At 35.6% G+C, this 17,549-nt stretch overlaps 1 protein-coding gene across 1 annotated transcript in view; it reads right to left on the bottom strand.

Moving 5' to 3' along the window:
* LOC114327847 (peroxisomal N(1)-acetyl-spermine/spermidine oxidase) overlaps positions 1-14,354 on the bottom strand; it is a 62,439-nt gene extending 48,085 nt beyond the window's left edge. The window contains exons 1-3 of the mRNA XM_028276552.2: positions 14,053-14,354; positions 13,486-13,997; positions 9,643-9,917 (exon numbers count right to left, since the gene is read on the bottom strand). Of these exons, the coding sequence (XP_028132353.2) occupies positions 9,643-9,917; positions 13,486-13,997; positions 14,053-14,281 (1,016 nt within the window). The 5' untranslated portion in view covers positions 14,282-14,354. The remainder of the gene's footprint in view (positions 1-9,642; positions 9,918-13,485; positions 13,998-14,052) is intronic.
* Positions 14,355-17,549: the final 3,195 nt, after the last annotated feature.

The raw sequence follows: 17,549 nt of genomic DNA, 5'->3' as shown, positions 1-17,549 counted from the left end.
TGTTCAAGCATCAAAGAAAACACAAAGTCACATGGGTTTCTCCAGACCAAAAAACAGAGTTACAAATAGATCACATATTAATATCGAAAAGAAGACAATCAAGTATAATGGATGTGAGAAGCTACAGAGGTGCATGCGGAGATTCAGATCATTTCCTGGTGATAGCAAAGCTGAGACAAAAGATGAAAGTAATGAGAAGGCAGAAAGAGGTGGAATATCGAAAAATTGAAGGAAGCAAAAGAGATACAAAAGTATGAAGATGAAATAGGTAAAAGAATTGCCGCACTGAATAAGGAAAGAGAGGATGTCGAAGAAATATGGGGTGATATTAAAAAAGCAATTAACCACACGGCTGAGACTACATTAGGGACGAAGCAAATTACAAGAAAGAAGGACTGGTTCAATACAGAATGTAAAGAAGCAGTTGAAGAAAAAGTAAAAGCACGAAATCAGTGGATGCGGACTCATAAAACTGAACATAGAGACATGTACGAACAAAAAAGAAAGGAAAGCAACAAAGTAATAAGACAACATAAGAGAAAATTCATGGAAAGTCAGTTGGAGGAAATTGAGACTGAAAGTAAGACTCACAACACCAAGAAATTCTACACAAAAATCAGAGAACAGAACAGAGGTTTCAAACCAAAAGTAAATGGAGTTAAAAATAAACAAGGGCAAATAGTAACACAAGATCAACCATATATGGAAGTCTGGATGGAACACTTCAAGGAGTTACTGGCAGAAAATCAAACAGAAGAGATCACAGAAATGGAGGAAGAGTGGGAAAATCATGGAACGAATGAGCCAACACTTGAAGAAGTAATCGAAATAATTAAAAATAACAAAAACGGAAGAGCACCTGGGAAAGATAACATAAACAGCGAACTCATAAAACTAGGAGGGAAACCGTTGCATAGGGAAATACACAAACTGATAGTAAACATCTGGAAAGAAGAAAAAATGCCAAAAGAATGGCAAACAGGCCAAATAATAACGATACATAAAAAAGGAAACCAACAAGAATGTCAAAACTACAGGGGAATAACATTACTGAGTACAGTATATAAGGTATTGTCAACCATAATACAAAGAAGATTACAGGAAGCAGCGGACAATAAGATAGGTCAATATAAATGTGGATTCAGGAAAGGAAAATCCACAATAGATGCGATATACATACTAAAACAAATAATGGAGAAGGCGAACGAAGCTAACATAAACCTAGAAATACTTTTCGTAGATTTTAGACAAGCTTTTGATTCCATCAAACGAAACCAACTATTGGAAATATTAAAAACGCTACAGGTACCGCTTAAATTAAGAAAACTTATAAAAATGACGATGAGCCATACCAGAGCGAGTCTAAAAACGCAAATAGGGGAAACAGAGGAGTTCGAAACAAATAAAGGAGTGAGGCAGGGCGATAGTTTATCCACAACACTATTCAACATGGCAATAGAATATATTACCAGAAAAATGAACAAAGGTACACTCAGAAATAGAGGAGGTCAAATTGTAGCATATGCCGATGACGTTGTGATAATGGCAAAGAGAAGAGATATATTAACGCAAATGGTAGAGGAACTCATTCAAGAAGGAAAAACAGTGGGTCTGAGTATTAACGAAAACAAAACAAAAATGTTAAGATTAGGAAAAAATCCTACTAATAGAGAGGTCAAAGTGGGAAGATACAAATTTGAAGAAGTAAGTAAATATAAGTACCTAGGAGTCATGCTGTCAAGTGATGGAACAAGAGAAAACGAAATAAAAGAGAAAACATTGGCAATCAATAGAGCAATCCAAGCCAACAAAAAAATGATAAAAGCAAAATATTAACAAAAACAACTAAAAACTCCATGAAACGTTAATTAGACCGACATTAATGTATGGAGCAGAAGTGATGACAATAACCAAGACAGACGAAGAAAATTTGAGAAGAACTGAGAGAAAAATAATTCGGGCAATATTAGGACCAATACAAACAGCAGAGGGTGAATACAGGAGTCGAAGAAATAACGAAATAAATGAGGAATTGAAGGGGCAAGATATAGTCAGGAGAATAAAGAGACAAAGACTGAGATGGCTTGGGCATGTATGGAGAGCAGGAGAAGAAGCGATAATAAACATAGTGACAAAGTGGTCCCCGGCCGGAAGGAGACGAAGAGGAAGACCGAGGTCCAAATGGCTGGAAGAGGTGAAGCGAGATCTAGAGGGCATGGGAATTATAAATGCAGAAGAAAAAACAAGAGACAGAAGAAGCTGGAACCGGATATGTAATGCAGTTTAAAAAAGAGAAGAATGGAGGACTGATCCACCTCGAAAACCTGGATCTAGAGAGTCTGTAAAGGCGGCGCTACCCCCACGGGGGTGTTTTAGCCACTATATATAACTTATTTTTCACCGGTTATTACATTAAAAAGAAAAAAACCGGTTATAACCGGGCCAAAAAAGCAACCGGTAAAACCGGTTGTTGCGAATTAAAAAAACCGGTTTTAGGTTATAACCGGTAGGTTTTTCCCATCCCTACAGTGTAGCAGTATCTTACAGACTGCACATTTTTATAAGCTCTTCATAAACATTAAGTAAAAATAAGAGGAACTGTCAAAAATTAAGGGACACAGGTACTAATGTAACTTCTAATATTTTTTCAGAGAAACGCATTAGGTTGTCTTTTTCGCACAGATTTGATCATAGTCTATTAAATATTAGTACATTTTAGGTCACAAGATAAGTAGTGGGGGGCCAAAAAACAAGATGTCTCTGAGACAGTGTGATAGTGTAAACATAATTAACCCGTTCACTGCCGGTGTAAAATTTGAATCGAACCTCAGGTGCTGACTACTTAAAAACATCGTTGTTGTTCTGAAGCTATTTTCTTGTGGCATTTTTATAATCAAGTATATTCAAATGGGAAATAAGCCACAATTTTACCTAAAAATGATTTTATTAACGTTTCGACGCCCAAGTCGGGTGTCGTTGTCAAAATACAAAATAATACTAAATAAATAAAAATGTTGTTGCTTAGTAAAAAATTCTTCTAATAATTTATTTAATCTGACTCATTTATATCGGCAATTCAGACACGTATTATACATTTTAAAGTAGACGACTTTAAAATGATATTGCCAATATTGATGAGTTGCGTCGAAACGTTAATAAAATCATTTTTAGGTAAAATTGTGGCTTATTTCCCATTTGAATATACTTGATTATAAAAACATCGTTGTCCACAAACCTGTACACCGTACAGTCGGCAGTGAATGCGTTAATTTAATCCGAAGTTTTATTTCCGGAGAAAATAAAACCTCCAATGAGACCATCTTTCTGGTTACGCCTTCGTGGTTTCTATTACTTGCCAACCGAAATGAATGCTAAATAAAGAAGACACTGGGAGGTCTATAATTTGCACTTCACTTCCTCTCTGTTCAGCGTGGCAAAATTCCAACGAAAAGTTGGTCTCAATACTCAGTTAGGATTTATTTATTTATCGTATGGCATAGATACAATAAGAACACATAATTTAAAAAAAGTATATAAAACATTACATGAAGTATCACAAACGAACATCTAATGTATTAATATAATGTAAAACATTTTCGGTCGCATTCAGGAACTCATCGAAAACTCCAGGGTACCGCCTTCGGGGGCATTCCTCTATAATGTGGCGGACGGTCTGCCGTTGCGCACCACAGTCACACTCAGGAGTAAGGGCCTTTCCCCATCTATGCAAGCTGTCAGCACATCTACCGGTACCTGTTCTTATTCTGTTCAGCGCCGTCCATGTATTGCGGGGCAGTTCAAAGCCTGGCGGTTTCTGATCGATACAGGCCATTTGGTGTGATTCCTGTGGTGAGTCGCTCTCCCATTGTCTTCTCCAAGCGTTGGTGAGGTCGAAATGTTCCTGATGTAGGGAGGTGGCCCTTAACAATGGGGGATATCTGGAGCGCAGTCTGTTCATTTCGATATGAAGTTTATTATGGTGGATGGGTAGTTGATGGTTAGCCTCGATTTTTCGATATTCTCTGAGAAGAGAATGACTTCTTCTTAGTTTCGGCGGTGGAATGTGACTCAGAATGGGAAGCCAATAGTTCGGTGTTGGTCGAATTGTACCCGAGATCATTCGCATTGTCTGGTTTAATTGGGTGTCAATGATCTTCGGGTGTTTGCTGTTGAGCCATACCGGCGAAGCATATTCAGCCGCCAAGTATACGAGTCCGAGAGCGGATGATCTGAGTACGGAGACTGAGGACCCCCATGTGGTGCCACATAGCTTTTGGATTATATTATTTCGCGTCTTCAGTTTTTCTGCCGTTCTTTGTAGATGTTCTTTAAAACTTAAGGTTCTGTCAAGAGTCACTCCAAGATATTTTGGTGTTGTGTTATGAGTGAGTAGTCTGTTTTCAAAGTGAACGGAGAGTTTTTTGTTGGCTTGGGCATTATTCAGATGGAAACAGCATACTTCAGTTTTCGTTGCATTGGGCCGTAGCCTCCATTTGCGAAAATATTCACCCATAACAGCAAGGTCATCCGTCAGTATTGTTTCTGTAACATTCATGTTATTATGTCTTGCTGCAATGGCCCAATCGTCAGTGTAGCCAAATTTCTGCGAAGTTGTCCTAGGTAGGTCCGCGTTGTATAAATTAAAGAGTAAGGGTGCCAAAACAGATCCCTGTGGCAGTCCATTGCTGAGCTTCATTTGGACACTTCTTAAGTTGCCCATTGTGACGTGAAAAGGTCTGTCGGTGAGCATGCTATCAATGAGTTTGGTTACCTTTTGGCATGGGATGGCATGGATCAGTTTGCAGATTAGTCCTTGTCTCCAGACGGTGTCGTATGCAGCTGATAGGTCAATGAAAGCAACTGATGTTTTTTGCTTTCTTTAAAAACCTGCTTCAATATGTGTTGTTAGGGATAGGATCTGATCTGTGCAGCTGCGATAGGTCTGAACCCTGCTTGCTCAATAGGTATCACCCCAAATATGTTGTTACTAATTCTGTTGTGGATTAAGCGTTCCAACAGTTTATAGACACAGCTCAGCAGTGCAATCGGTCGGTAGTTTTGGGGTTGATCATTTGCTTTCCCTGGTTTCAATATGGCTATAATGGAGGCTTTTTTAAGAGAATGGGGGATTCTCCTGATTTTAATATATCTGTGTAGAAATCAGCCAGCCATTTCCTAGCATATTTGCCACAATGGAGTAAAAATTCTGGATGTATTTTATCGTAGCCGGGTGCCTTTCCAGACTTAATTTCTGATATTGCTGAGGTAATTTCTTCTGGAGTAAACTCGTCAGAGTATTCAGAAGTAGGCGGGCATGCAGACTTTAGTATTTTTAGTTCTTTTTTTACTTTGGTGGTGTGGTCACGATCTCTAGGTGCCCTTGAGTTTGCTACAATGTGGGAGGCCACTCTGTTGGGAACTATTGGTACTTTGTTTCTAGTTGAGTGTCTGCTACTACCGAGTTTTCTAAGTAAGGACCATGCTTTTCTGCTTGAATTACTAAAGTCTAGTTTTTCCACAGTTTCCATCCATTTTTGCCGTCTGGCTGCATCCAAACTGTGCAGCAGTTCGTCCGCAATTTCTCGGTCTTGGCTTTCGTTGTATTCTTGATACAATTTTTCGCATGTTTCATCCCATCCTGGGACATAATCTCTACGATATCCTCTGGGTATAGTTTTCTTCGCTGTAGATATAACCGCGCCAACAAATCTCATATAGTTTGTACGTGTTGGGGTTATCCATCCGAGACATTTGTCCAATCTCGTAGTAAAAGTCGCCCAATCTGCTTTTTTAAAGTTCCACCTAGGTCGAGGGAAAGATGTTATTATTGGTATTTTGATGCCAACTTCTATTACAACTGGTCTATGTTGGCTATGTGGAAAATCTGGGAGCACTGTACGTGAAGCTGCCAGGGGTTGATTGTTTTCGTTTGTGGAGACAAAGCATAGGTCTGGGTTGTATTCTCGCCTCCAGATCGAAAAGTTAGGAGTAAAACTAATATAAAAAAATTCACCGCCAAACGAACTCAAGAGACGTATTATATTTCAGTTTGTTGAGAGAGCGCCATAAACACCCTTACTAGTTTCACTCTCATTAGCATTAGATATCATCGGAGAGTGTAATATATGGTTATCTCCAAACCATATCTATATAAAAATATTATATAGACTTGTATGTTCGAGAGAATAACATGTAACCACATGTCTGTGATAGACCCGAAAGCACTATGGTGAGTCTTGTCTGCACATTGTTGCCGAAAGAAAATTTATCTTTTAGTATGATTAAATCAATAGCTTTTTTAATCTCAATTCATAAAAAATAACATAATAAATTCTTAATAAAACAATTTGTTCTAAAAAATATCAATTTTATAATTTTAGTTACAACTATTTTAAAAATTTTCAAAAAGTCCACCACGTTCGGCCAAGCAGTAGCCCAATCCAGGTATTGTATGATTGTCTTCGGGTGTTCGACAACATTTCGGGCGTTTTTCGTTTGGAAAGTTTTTTTTTCAATTTTAGCAATGGTACTTGTTTCTTTTTAAAATATTTCCTACAGTTTTAGCACTAAAACAAGTTTTTCTTGAAATTAGGGTGCTGTTAAAAAGGAAAACTGATTTGAGCTAGACTACACACGGCAGTTTCACGCTGCGCTGTTACAGTTTTTCATTGATTGCAGGAGCTTTCGGCACTATCTCCAGAATAATATCATTTAATAATTTGAACTTAATGTTCAGTTATAAAGGTTACCATTTTCCTAACTTGAAATATCAATTATTTCTTTATTCTGTTTTTTTTTGCAAATAAAACCAGAATTATTATTAAGGGGATGGGTACGTATTTTCGGCTGAAATGGCTATTCAAATGGGGATTCATTTTTTTCGAATCCTGAGAAAACTATTAAGTATTTTTGAAAAATTTAAACGCAGAATGAAAGATTACGTTATTACCGAGGGCCGAAAGTCCCTGAGAACTTCTATAATGTTTATTTTAATAAGTTACAGGAGTGAAAAACTAAGAGAAAATTGAGTGTGATTTTTAATTTCAAATATCTCATTCGAAATAAACTTTCGGCCCTCGGTAAGAACGTAATCTTTCATTCTGAGTTTAAATTTTTTTAAAATATTTATTGGTTTTTTAGGATTTGAAAAAAATTAACACAATGTCCGTATGGGCCATTCCACGAACATACGCCTGTTTTGGATTTCTTCAACAACGAATATTTCACCGTGCAATATAAGAAGTACGAAAGTAAATGGCGCTAATAATTATTCCAATAAACAACAATGTAATTTGCAATTTACTTTCGTTCTTCTTATTTTGCACAGTAAAATATTCGTTGTCGAAGTAATCCAAAACAGGCGTATGTTCGTGGAATAGGGTATAGTAATATTTTCCAAATCTACCTTTGTCTTACAATGAACCCAGTCGAGTAGAATATTGTCAGCATATTGTCAGTCAGACAATGACAATCAGTGACAATTTTAAATATTTGACATGGCATCGGGAATATATTGAGTTGTTGATTAAATAATATTGATATATAGTGTATTTGATAAATAATTGATTTAAGACGTGAACTTAATAAAAAGTTATTTATTGTGTATTATTTGTGGAAGATCCAAGCAGAGAATACATCAGGATAATATATTCTGTTATCCAAGTATTTTGTTGTTACAGATGTTCAAAATTGTAAGCGTTTCATAGTAACAATATATATTAAAAAATCACTTTAACACTTTTCCTCTTTTCTCGATTCAGTAGTAGTTTTTGTTGTACGTATAAATTTACAATCACTGAATTCATAGTTAGTGAAAAAATGATCACATTTATTAACTGAATTATTAATTTGCAATTATACAAATAACAGTTATTCAAGAACATTCAAAAGCCATCTCTTTAAGTTAACGATGACATTTTCAAGTAGAATGACATTCTAGTAATGTTTATATATCCATACCAGTGTCAATTTTACTACACGTAATTTGCCGTGTAAAGACAGAAAAAGTCGGGATAGCCATAAATTATTTGCGAATTATGTACCGATGGCCTTAATGAAAAATAAACGTTTACTTGACGCTTTCGTTATCAAAACTGAATGTCACTTTGACAAAACTGGAATTCAATCTAATGGGTGTTAAAAACAAGCTCGTATGTCGATAATCATTTCATGCAATATTCGGTCTTTCTCTGTTAGCAGAAAAATCTCACACTGTTCTTTTCGCACTAATTATGCGTGCTATATGCAGTTTTCAGATTACCACCCCTATATATGTACACTCTCCGATGATCTCTAATGGAAGTGAATGAATGAATAATTTATTTGACAATTGGTGGTTTGTTACTAATAACAATCAAAATAAAAAAATTTAGATACCATAAAGACATGATTTATGCCAATCTTCAATCATGTTTATGTTAGAATAAAAATGCGACTAACATTTCACAACATTGAAATGCAAAGTTGTGCACTGAAATGCAATTTAACCAAAAATTACCAGCATAAACAAAACAAATATCAGCACCACTATTTTTTGTAGAGTGCCGTTTTCAAAAACCCCAACATTTTTAAAAAAGTATTTCTCTTATTATTAAAATTTGTATTAAGGGGGTATGGTTTGATATATTTAATTTTTCTTTATTATTTCAAATAAAAGTGCATAATTTCAAGAATATTCTCTGAAAATTTCAAAATAATCGGAGTAAAATTACCAGAGATACAGCGTGTTGAATATCCCTACATTCGACTCGCTTTTCCGCGACTTCGCGCCAGCACGCTTGAGCGTAGTGAGAAACGTTAAACAACTGTTCGCTTTCTCTTTTGTAGATTACTCCTCGATTCAAAAAACATATTCCAATGTGCATCACTTTACTATTTGGCACACAAATAAGAAGATGAAGATGCAGTTGTCAAAACTTTAAACGCATTTTTCTCAAAACTACTCTGCCGATCTACCTGATATTTTGCACAGATTTTCTTAAGACCTTTCATGAGGTAACAACGTCGAGATATTTTTCTTTTTTTGCTTATTTTTTTGTTCAACAATAATAAATTTGTTGATTTTCACAAAATTTTTACCAAAAATTTCATTTTTTTGATTTCTGAGTGATACCAAAAATTCAAAAATCATTAAAAATAAAAAACTCGACGTTGTGACCTCGCGAAACTCATAAGCTAATTAAATCTTTTTTTTAATTTTTTGTTTCGTATGATCTAGTGACGAGTTTTGATGTCCACCGCAAAATCCATTTTTTTGTGAGCTGTCTGTCAAAATTTGTCACCAATGGCTTACTTTTCAATATTTTGGATTGAATTTTTTTCTAAATATTCTTTGAATTGTACTTTATGATTATTTAATTTAAAAATAAAATAATTGTACCATAGTTTCGAAAAAAATTCACAAAAATTTGCTTGATATGTTGATTTCAAACCATACCCCCCTTAACCCTTTCACTGCGCATGGTACGGAAGCTTGCCAGGCTGAGTATTCAGAAAGTGTGTGTGGGCATGGATCCGTGTTACATGCACATTCAAACTTCCATTGCCAGTAGAGAGTGAACACCTGGGCATGTCTTCCAAAAAAAAGTAGCAGTGAAAGGCTTAAAACAGTATCATAATAAATTACTAAAAAGGCTAACTTACCTATCTATTGCTTCTAGCTTATATTCAGGCAAAGGTGGTTGAAACAAAGTCGTAGCAGTATGCTTAAGAACTCCTAACGGTATTGTACAAATGAGATGCTCACCTAAGAATTTCTTGCCATTATCACAGATTACCTCTACTTTAGATTTGGGGCCTAAAGATTTTTCACAACTTGATTCACGACTAGAGTCATTAGAATTTGGTAAGGATTCAATAACAGTTCTGTCTGAATCATCCGAATCACTGTCTTCAGTGTTTGAGGTAGATTTGGAACTCTGCAAGATCAAAATAATTTCAGAATAAAATTAAAATTTAATATGCTATATACTCATAAAACAGTAAGTTAAATGTTATGTTTATATAGGATTAAGATACAATTGATTGTCATGAACATTACATTTTATAATTGATGTTTGACATTTCGATTTCCACTCTGGAAATAGTTTTCAAAAAAACACTATTTTAAAAATTAGTGTTATAACTGCCAGTTATAATAATAGTACTATGTACTATTAGTATTATTATAGTACTAAGTGTTATAACAGCTCACTATTTTTTAAAATACTCTTTTTTAAAAACAATTTCCTAAGTGGAAATTGAAATTTTGTTGGCATAATCTGTTATGAACATACAAACATGCCACACGAAAACAGTTTCAGAACTAGAACAGTATTTAAACAAATCATAACAAGAATAATTATTCCAAACTTAAAAAATATATAATCCTGCATAGTTTGGAATATTCACCTTATTGAATGATGATTAAAGTGATTGAACCACTTTTTATTAGTGCCTGTAAAATTTTCAACATCTCGATCTACTTTGTCTGCTATTTGCACATATTTTGTTGATGTTCATGTTGGTAAAGCCATTTGTTAGTAAAATTTACTAGTAAATAAATTAATTCTTATTTTGTTTTATATCCAACTAATCTTTTCTCTATTTCTTCCTTCCTTTTCCTTTTTTTTGTAAATTTTTGTAGACATATTTATACCTGAGTTCACATGATTCTATCATTTTGTAGATAAAGGTGGTAAAGTAAGCGGTATACAGTACTGTAAGGGTGCATCTAATGTTAGGCGTTTGACACAAAGATGTACAAAATAAATGTTACCTTATTGTAACGAAGCAATTGGAGAAAACCAACCATAACACATTTTTTTTTTAAGATGGGTTGTTCCATTTTTTTTCTACTAGAAAGTATACCATGGGATACACTCGGATACAGCCTATCAACCACAATCTGATGGAATGGTAGACTGAGTGAAAAAGACAGTTGGCAAAATAGTGTCCAATCACCAGCACGTACCATGCTTTGTAGTGACCTACACATCTGCTGTTAATGAATCAACAGGCAACCAGCAAAAGTCCTATTTGGACTATACTAAATTTACAATAAAGATGCAGTAGAAATAAACAAACGAAGACACGTTAAGTGCTACTAGGAGCACTCCCGAATCACAATTTACAATGTATAAACTTTGGAAATCATGATTTGGGATTTACAATTTATATACATTGTAAATTATGATTCAGGAGTGCTCTTAGTACCATTTAACATATCTTGGATTGTTTATTTCTACTGCAAATTTATTGTAAATTTAGTATAGATGTGACTACCTTGTCATCTAGAGTTTGGATGTTGACCTGGAGAAGATGTAGCTGGTGAGGATTATGTCCTCAACTTATGAAGAAGAATGGATGGTATACATGAGTTGGTCCGTTACCATCTTCAAACTGCTTGCCATACAAAAATGAAGAAATGGTACAATATATAAGTCAAAAAAGGATATTTTAAGAAGAATGACAAGTCTGGCTCCATGATACAAGCAAAGGGGTTGTTCTCCCAAGTTACAGCAGTTCTAGGTGGGTTATTAAAGAGAAGATTAACAATGTGATCTATATAATAAGCAATATCCTGGTGGGTTATTAAAGATTAACAATGTGATCTATATAATAAGCAACATACTGAGGGGAAAACTCATTAAAGTACACTATAACCTGCTGGCATTATTGGAAAGGGAACATGACATAGATGAAGAAGTGAAAGTAAAACTAAACCAAGCCTAAGAAGTACCTGACCTCATATTTGAGGAATTCATGAGGGTATATGGAGGTACCAGTAAAGCAAGACGTGGTATTACCACTGAAGAAAGGCAAGATCTACTTGCACTTCCAGATGACTACTCACTGGCCTATACCATTCCAAAAGTATTAAAGACACACAAGGATTGGCATCAATCTTTTGAAGGTAGTTTCAACAAGTTGCAGAACTTCAATGTCAACTACCAGCTCCTGGAAACGCTCTCAAGATGCATTAAATTACCTTTTCTAAAAGACACCCTCCATGATCAAACCACCTACCAGGATGTATGGGAAATAGTACTTCAATAATTGAGGGAGCTACTGGAGTCCAACATACAAAAATTAGTTGTGCCAAAGCTAGAATTGGATTGGAAGGCTGTCCAATAATATCTTCTTCTTCTTCTACGGCACTATAGCCCAAATTGAGCCTTGGCCACCTTTATTTTTTGCCTCCACCCTTGCTTCTCTGTGGCTGCTCTTCTCTATACACGGACTTCTAAAAGGGCTTGTGCGTCGCTGTTTACTGTGTCTTCCCAGCATTCTCTTGGCTTTCCAACTGGTCTCTTTCCCTGCATTCTAGCATTCAGTACTCTTTTTGGTAGCCTATCCTCTCCCATTCTTATCACATGTCCGGCCCATTGCAATCTTTGTATCCTAATGAAGTCTGATCAGGGTGCTTCCTTTCCAATAATATAATAGTTTATAAACATATAATATATAATAGTTTTTTTTATTGATTTTTTTTATTAAGCATTGTATTGATTGATTTTCTTTTCTTTCATTTACAATACAACCCCAATTATCCGTGCTCCATGGGACCGAAAGTGGGCATGGATAATTGAAAAGCACGGATAATCCGAACATTTATTTCTCATATATAATACATATGTACGTTTATTACATAATATATGTACCTACCATAAAAAAATAACAGAAAAAATAAATCTTTCATTATGACTCTCCCTCTTAGCATATAGTTTCCATCGAGTGATTTACGGTGACACGATTTTGATAAAACCTCAAAAATTCAATTTGAGTAATAGAAAATCATAGCACAAATAATCTGCAGCCCGGATAATCCGCACACAGATAATCGGGGTTCTACTGTATATGTAAAAAAAATGTATTTAAGTTAATTTCTTTTTTGTATATTAGCTTACCTATTTGGAAATAAAAATAAAGATAAAGAAAGGTAGTTTATAAACATATTGATATTAATTTCATATCTTTTATATAATAATAGTCTCCAGTTTTACACCGCTAACGAGGCTGTGGGATTATAGCAGGGTAGTCTGCTATCTCTAGGACCTACGGTATACAAGGAAGGTAACAGGGCAGGTGCTACTCTTGAACCATCTAATCTATTATTACCCATAGTTTTACCCCCGGTACTCATTTTATTCAGGCTGAGTTGACCTGGGACCTATAGACATTTTTAAAAATGTCTAGATGTTCTAGCCAGTGCTGGGATTGGATCCCCAGCCTACCTGCGTAGGAAGTTAGACATTCAGCCCTCATATCTTTTGATTCAAAATAGAATTTGAAATTATAGATAAATGTTATTAAGAATACCTGGTAACAGCATTAAAATTATTGTATAACTGCATCGTTTCTAAGATTACTATTTATAATACTATAAAAGCTTAAAGCAACAATGCAAAACAACACATGCTAAAGAAAGCAGCAATAAAGCTGTTGTGTTCTAAGTATCAGAGTAGCTAATGCAATATTAGTAAAAATAAAATCTTGTTTATTTACCCTTTTCCCTAACCACTTTATAGTTTTCACAGGATGCCTCACCAACAGGTTGTCTTCTGGTATAGCATTCTTTAACGGCTCTAAAATTGAGCTGTATCCATTTGGTAACACAATATTGCCTCCTTGTAACTCTTCATAACTCCCCAATTCTAACAAATCAACTTCATTCATATCATCACAGCCTGAAATACAAGTCTCTCTCTTCAACAAACATTCAAAAATCAATTCTCGTAAATGTCTTTCTTGATCATCCTTAATTTTATCTAAATACAAACTTATTTCTAATCTTAAGTGGTCACCCACACTATCGATACCCTCAGGAGGTGAATACTGAGAAATAAAATACTCTTCGCAACGTTTTAAAAAGCATAGATAAGCTTCATAAACTTCACATAGTAAGGAAAATGGTATCTGTTTTCCCTGCTCAGTGGCTGCCACTAACTTGTGGGGCTTTGGATATGCCATAATGTCTACCAAACCATTTTGCATGGCCAATTCATAGACAGGGTTACCTAGAAACACAGTTTTAAATTGCCAATATCTTTCAGCACTTAAAGTTTAACCTACCTAAAACTCCATGTATCCAGTTAGCTCCAAGTTCCACTTTTTCAGTGCCAACAGGAATTTGCACAATTCTTCCACCTACCCTACCGCGAGCTTCCAAAATTTTAAAATCAGTAAAATTATTTTTGGTTAAATGGTAAGCTGCCGACAGACCAGCCATGCCGGCGCCAATTATAATAATTTTATTGTTATAAACATTGTTATCTGATTTCGGGGCCCCATTCTGTTCCATTTTATTTATAATTTTTAACAGTGGTTACATTAGAGGGGCCCATCAGCTGTTAAGTGTCACAATAACTACTTGTCAGAAGTCACATGTCAAACATGATCCTAAGTCTAAAGGCTAGTTCATACTGGTTTGTACCATATGCACTTGCTTGATGCTTTTAAACGCAATAACGCAAGCAAACGTCGGCATCGCAAACGCAATGGACGTTCTCTACTCTCTATACACATGGATATCGTTGTTTAAATTATTTTCCAGTTCTAGTGAAATTTACGGATGACGACTCCTCATAGGGATAAAGGTAAAAACATAGTGATGAGGTATTGACTAAGAGAGGCCAGCACTTACTTTTAGGTAGGCCTCTGTACAGGACATTTAGGGGTCGTACCCAACTTATCGAAAGCCAACTAATTGAGTATCAACTCCCATACACCGAAAACGCATACGCACATAATTGTCAACGACCTTATTCATATACATACTAACTTACAAATTTAGGAAAATAAATAAAATAGGGTAACTGACCCAGTAATGGACACTAATTTGATAAATTATCAGAAAATAAGGAAAATGTCTGATGTAACCTCCACATCGGGCTGCATGATTTGAGTTATAGTATTTTTACTACAAAAACGTTATTACGTAGGTCAAAATTTTTGACGTAAGAGAACTGTCAAAACATTAGAATGTGACTTTTCATTATTGTGTGTTTATTATAAACATGGCAATAATGAAAAGTCACAATCTAATGTTTTGACAGTTCTCTTACGTCAAAAATTTTGACCTACGTAATAACGTTTTTGTAGTAAAAATAGGGAGTTTTTGTTGCTACGTAACGTACGCATCTCCGTATACGTAAAGCCACTAACGTGTCGTAGAGGATGAACGTTAAAATAGGTAGTTTTTGTGACTGCCTTAACGTAACGTAAAGCAAATCGTAAAGTAATTTTTAAATTCCGTTGACATTAAAAAAATAAAACAATGTTCACACAATATACAATTAATATACAAATGTAAAAAAAGATAAATGAATGATGAAATTGTATGGTTTTTATTGCTTCTATTTAAATATAAAAATATTATTTTTCCTTAGGTTAAAATTTTTTAATTTTTGTTTATACCTACTTTTTAGTTGTAAATTATTGTACCTACATCAGAATTCCAGTATAATGTAAATAGTTTGTTCATATTTATTTGAAAATTTTACAGAAATTAGGTCATTTATTTATCAAGTTATTAATTGTGGTGATCACAGTATTTCTTAAATTAATACAAGATTTGTTTGTTTTGCTTTATTAATAGACAACTTGAAAACAATAAAATTTTAAATCTATTATGAAGTTCCAATTTCCAATTACAAACACAGAATAATTTTACTCAATTAGACTAAACCAATAACCAATATAACCTTAAATATTTATAAACGGGTAGTACGCTGATGAAATGTTCATTTGGTAGCCATTGGTAGGTAATCGCCAATCGGGCAAGATCCTCGTGTGCATTCGGTGACTTTCGTCTCGATAGGGATGCGTTCTCACGTACGTATCAGAGCGCTACTTTAGGTAATACGCATCGAGATACGGGAGTTCAACCATTAATGCGCAAGCGTATATGTCAAAAAGATGCGTTACGTTTACGTATTTGTGTGCACAAAAACTCCCTAATACTATACGTAGTTGAGGAGGGGAGCGCCGGGGTCTTTATACCTGGATTTCGTTTCAAGCACAACATTGTTAATTGTTTATGAGTGTAGAAAGTTACAGCCACTTCGCATTTTTTTTGTTTTTTTATTTGATGATTTACGGCTTAATTTGCCTGTATTATTACCCAAATTCAGTAAGCTTTTCATCGATATTGTCATTTGTTTGGAGCTTCTGTCAGATGTATAATCTGTGTAGGTACTTATAATATTACCCCAGGCACCACTATAGGTACACGGATTATAGGACACATGACAGAAGCTCGAAACAAATGACTGAATGAAAAGCCCTATACAATGTTTGCACATCTTTTGGTGCAAGAATCAGCCATCTCCAATAAACATTAAGGAAAATATACGGGCCAAGGAGTTGGCTGCATCAATAAATACGGGTAAATACTTAGGTCAACTCCAGGAGATGACTGTTTCTTGCCACTAATGGCAGGGGACATGAAAGGAGCCTCCACGTAGATTGTGATCACTTGTGAATACAATCGGGCGTCCCCTGGAAACGAGTAATGTCGGCTAATCCTTTCAACACCGGTGCACCAACAACACAGATGCAATCAAAATCAAAACGGTCTTTATCAAGGCCATTTTTGATGACGACCTCAATTAATATTGAAGGACTATCAGCAGATAAAGAAGACCTATTGTCTAATATGTGCAGAGAACATGGTGTCGATGTTCTACTGGTTCAAGAAACCCATAGAGGTACTGCAAGCCGCAGACCAAGGATTCGGGGTATGAAGCTCATACTGGAGAGACCACACGACCAATATGGTAGCGCAGTCTTCGTCAGACCAGATATCGACGTAGCATCCACATCTCTAACAGATCAAAATGACATCGAGATCCTCACAGTGGAGATAAACTCCTGTACAGTAACGTCAATCTACAAACCACCAAACGCTGACTTTGCTTTTGAGGAACCGAATAACTTTCAATCACAGCAAATCAAATTCGTACTGGGTGACTTCAACTGTCACAGTGTCGCGTGGGGTTACAACGAAACAGATTCCAATGGCGAAGAACTAGAAAAATGGGCTGAAAGCATGAACCCGAAACTTATTCACGATCCAAAGCAGCCTGCGTCGTTCAACAGCGGAAGATGGCGCAGAGGTTACAACCCAGACAATATATTTGTCAGCGACAGAATTGGAGACCAGGTGACAAAAATCGTTGGAAGCGCCCTCCCAAAGACACAGCACAGACCAATAATTTGTCTTTCCAACGCGGCAATCAGATACGAAATTGTTCCTTTCAAGAGAAGGTTCAACTTTACTAAAGCAAAATGGGAAAAATTCTCTGAAACATTGGATCAAGAAGTTTCCCAGCTAGAACCTTGCCCTAATTCATACGATAAATTTGTAGAAATCGTAAAGCAAGTATCACGGAAATTTATCCCTAGAGGTTGTCGAACTGAGTACATAGCGGGGCTCAATGAAGAATCTAAACCCCTACTTAAAAGATACGAACAGCTATATGGAGAAGACCCTTTCTCGGAAGCGACAATACAGGCTGGGGAGGAACTGTTACATGCGATATCCGCCAACAGAACAGAAAGGTGGTGCA

Source organism: Diabrotica virgifera, chromosome 5 (genome assembly GCF_917563875.1).
Source record: "Diabrotica virgifera virgifera chromosome 5, PGI_DIABVI_V3a".
In the NCBI taxonomy this organism is placed as follows: Eukaryota; Metazoa; Arthropoda; class Insecta; order Coleoptera; family Chrysomelidae; genus Diabrotica; species Diabrotica virgifera.
Note: the sequence above shows the minus strand (reverse complement) of the source record. Positions and strands in the feature narration are given on the sequence as shown.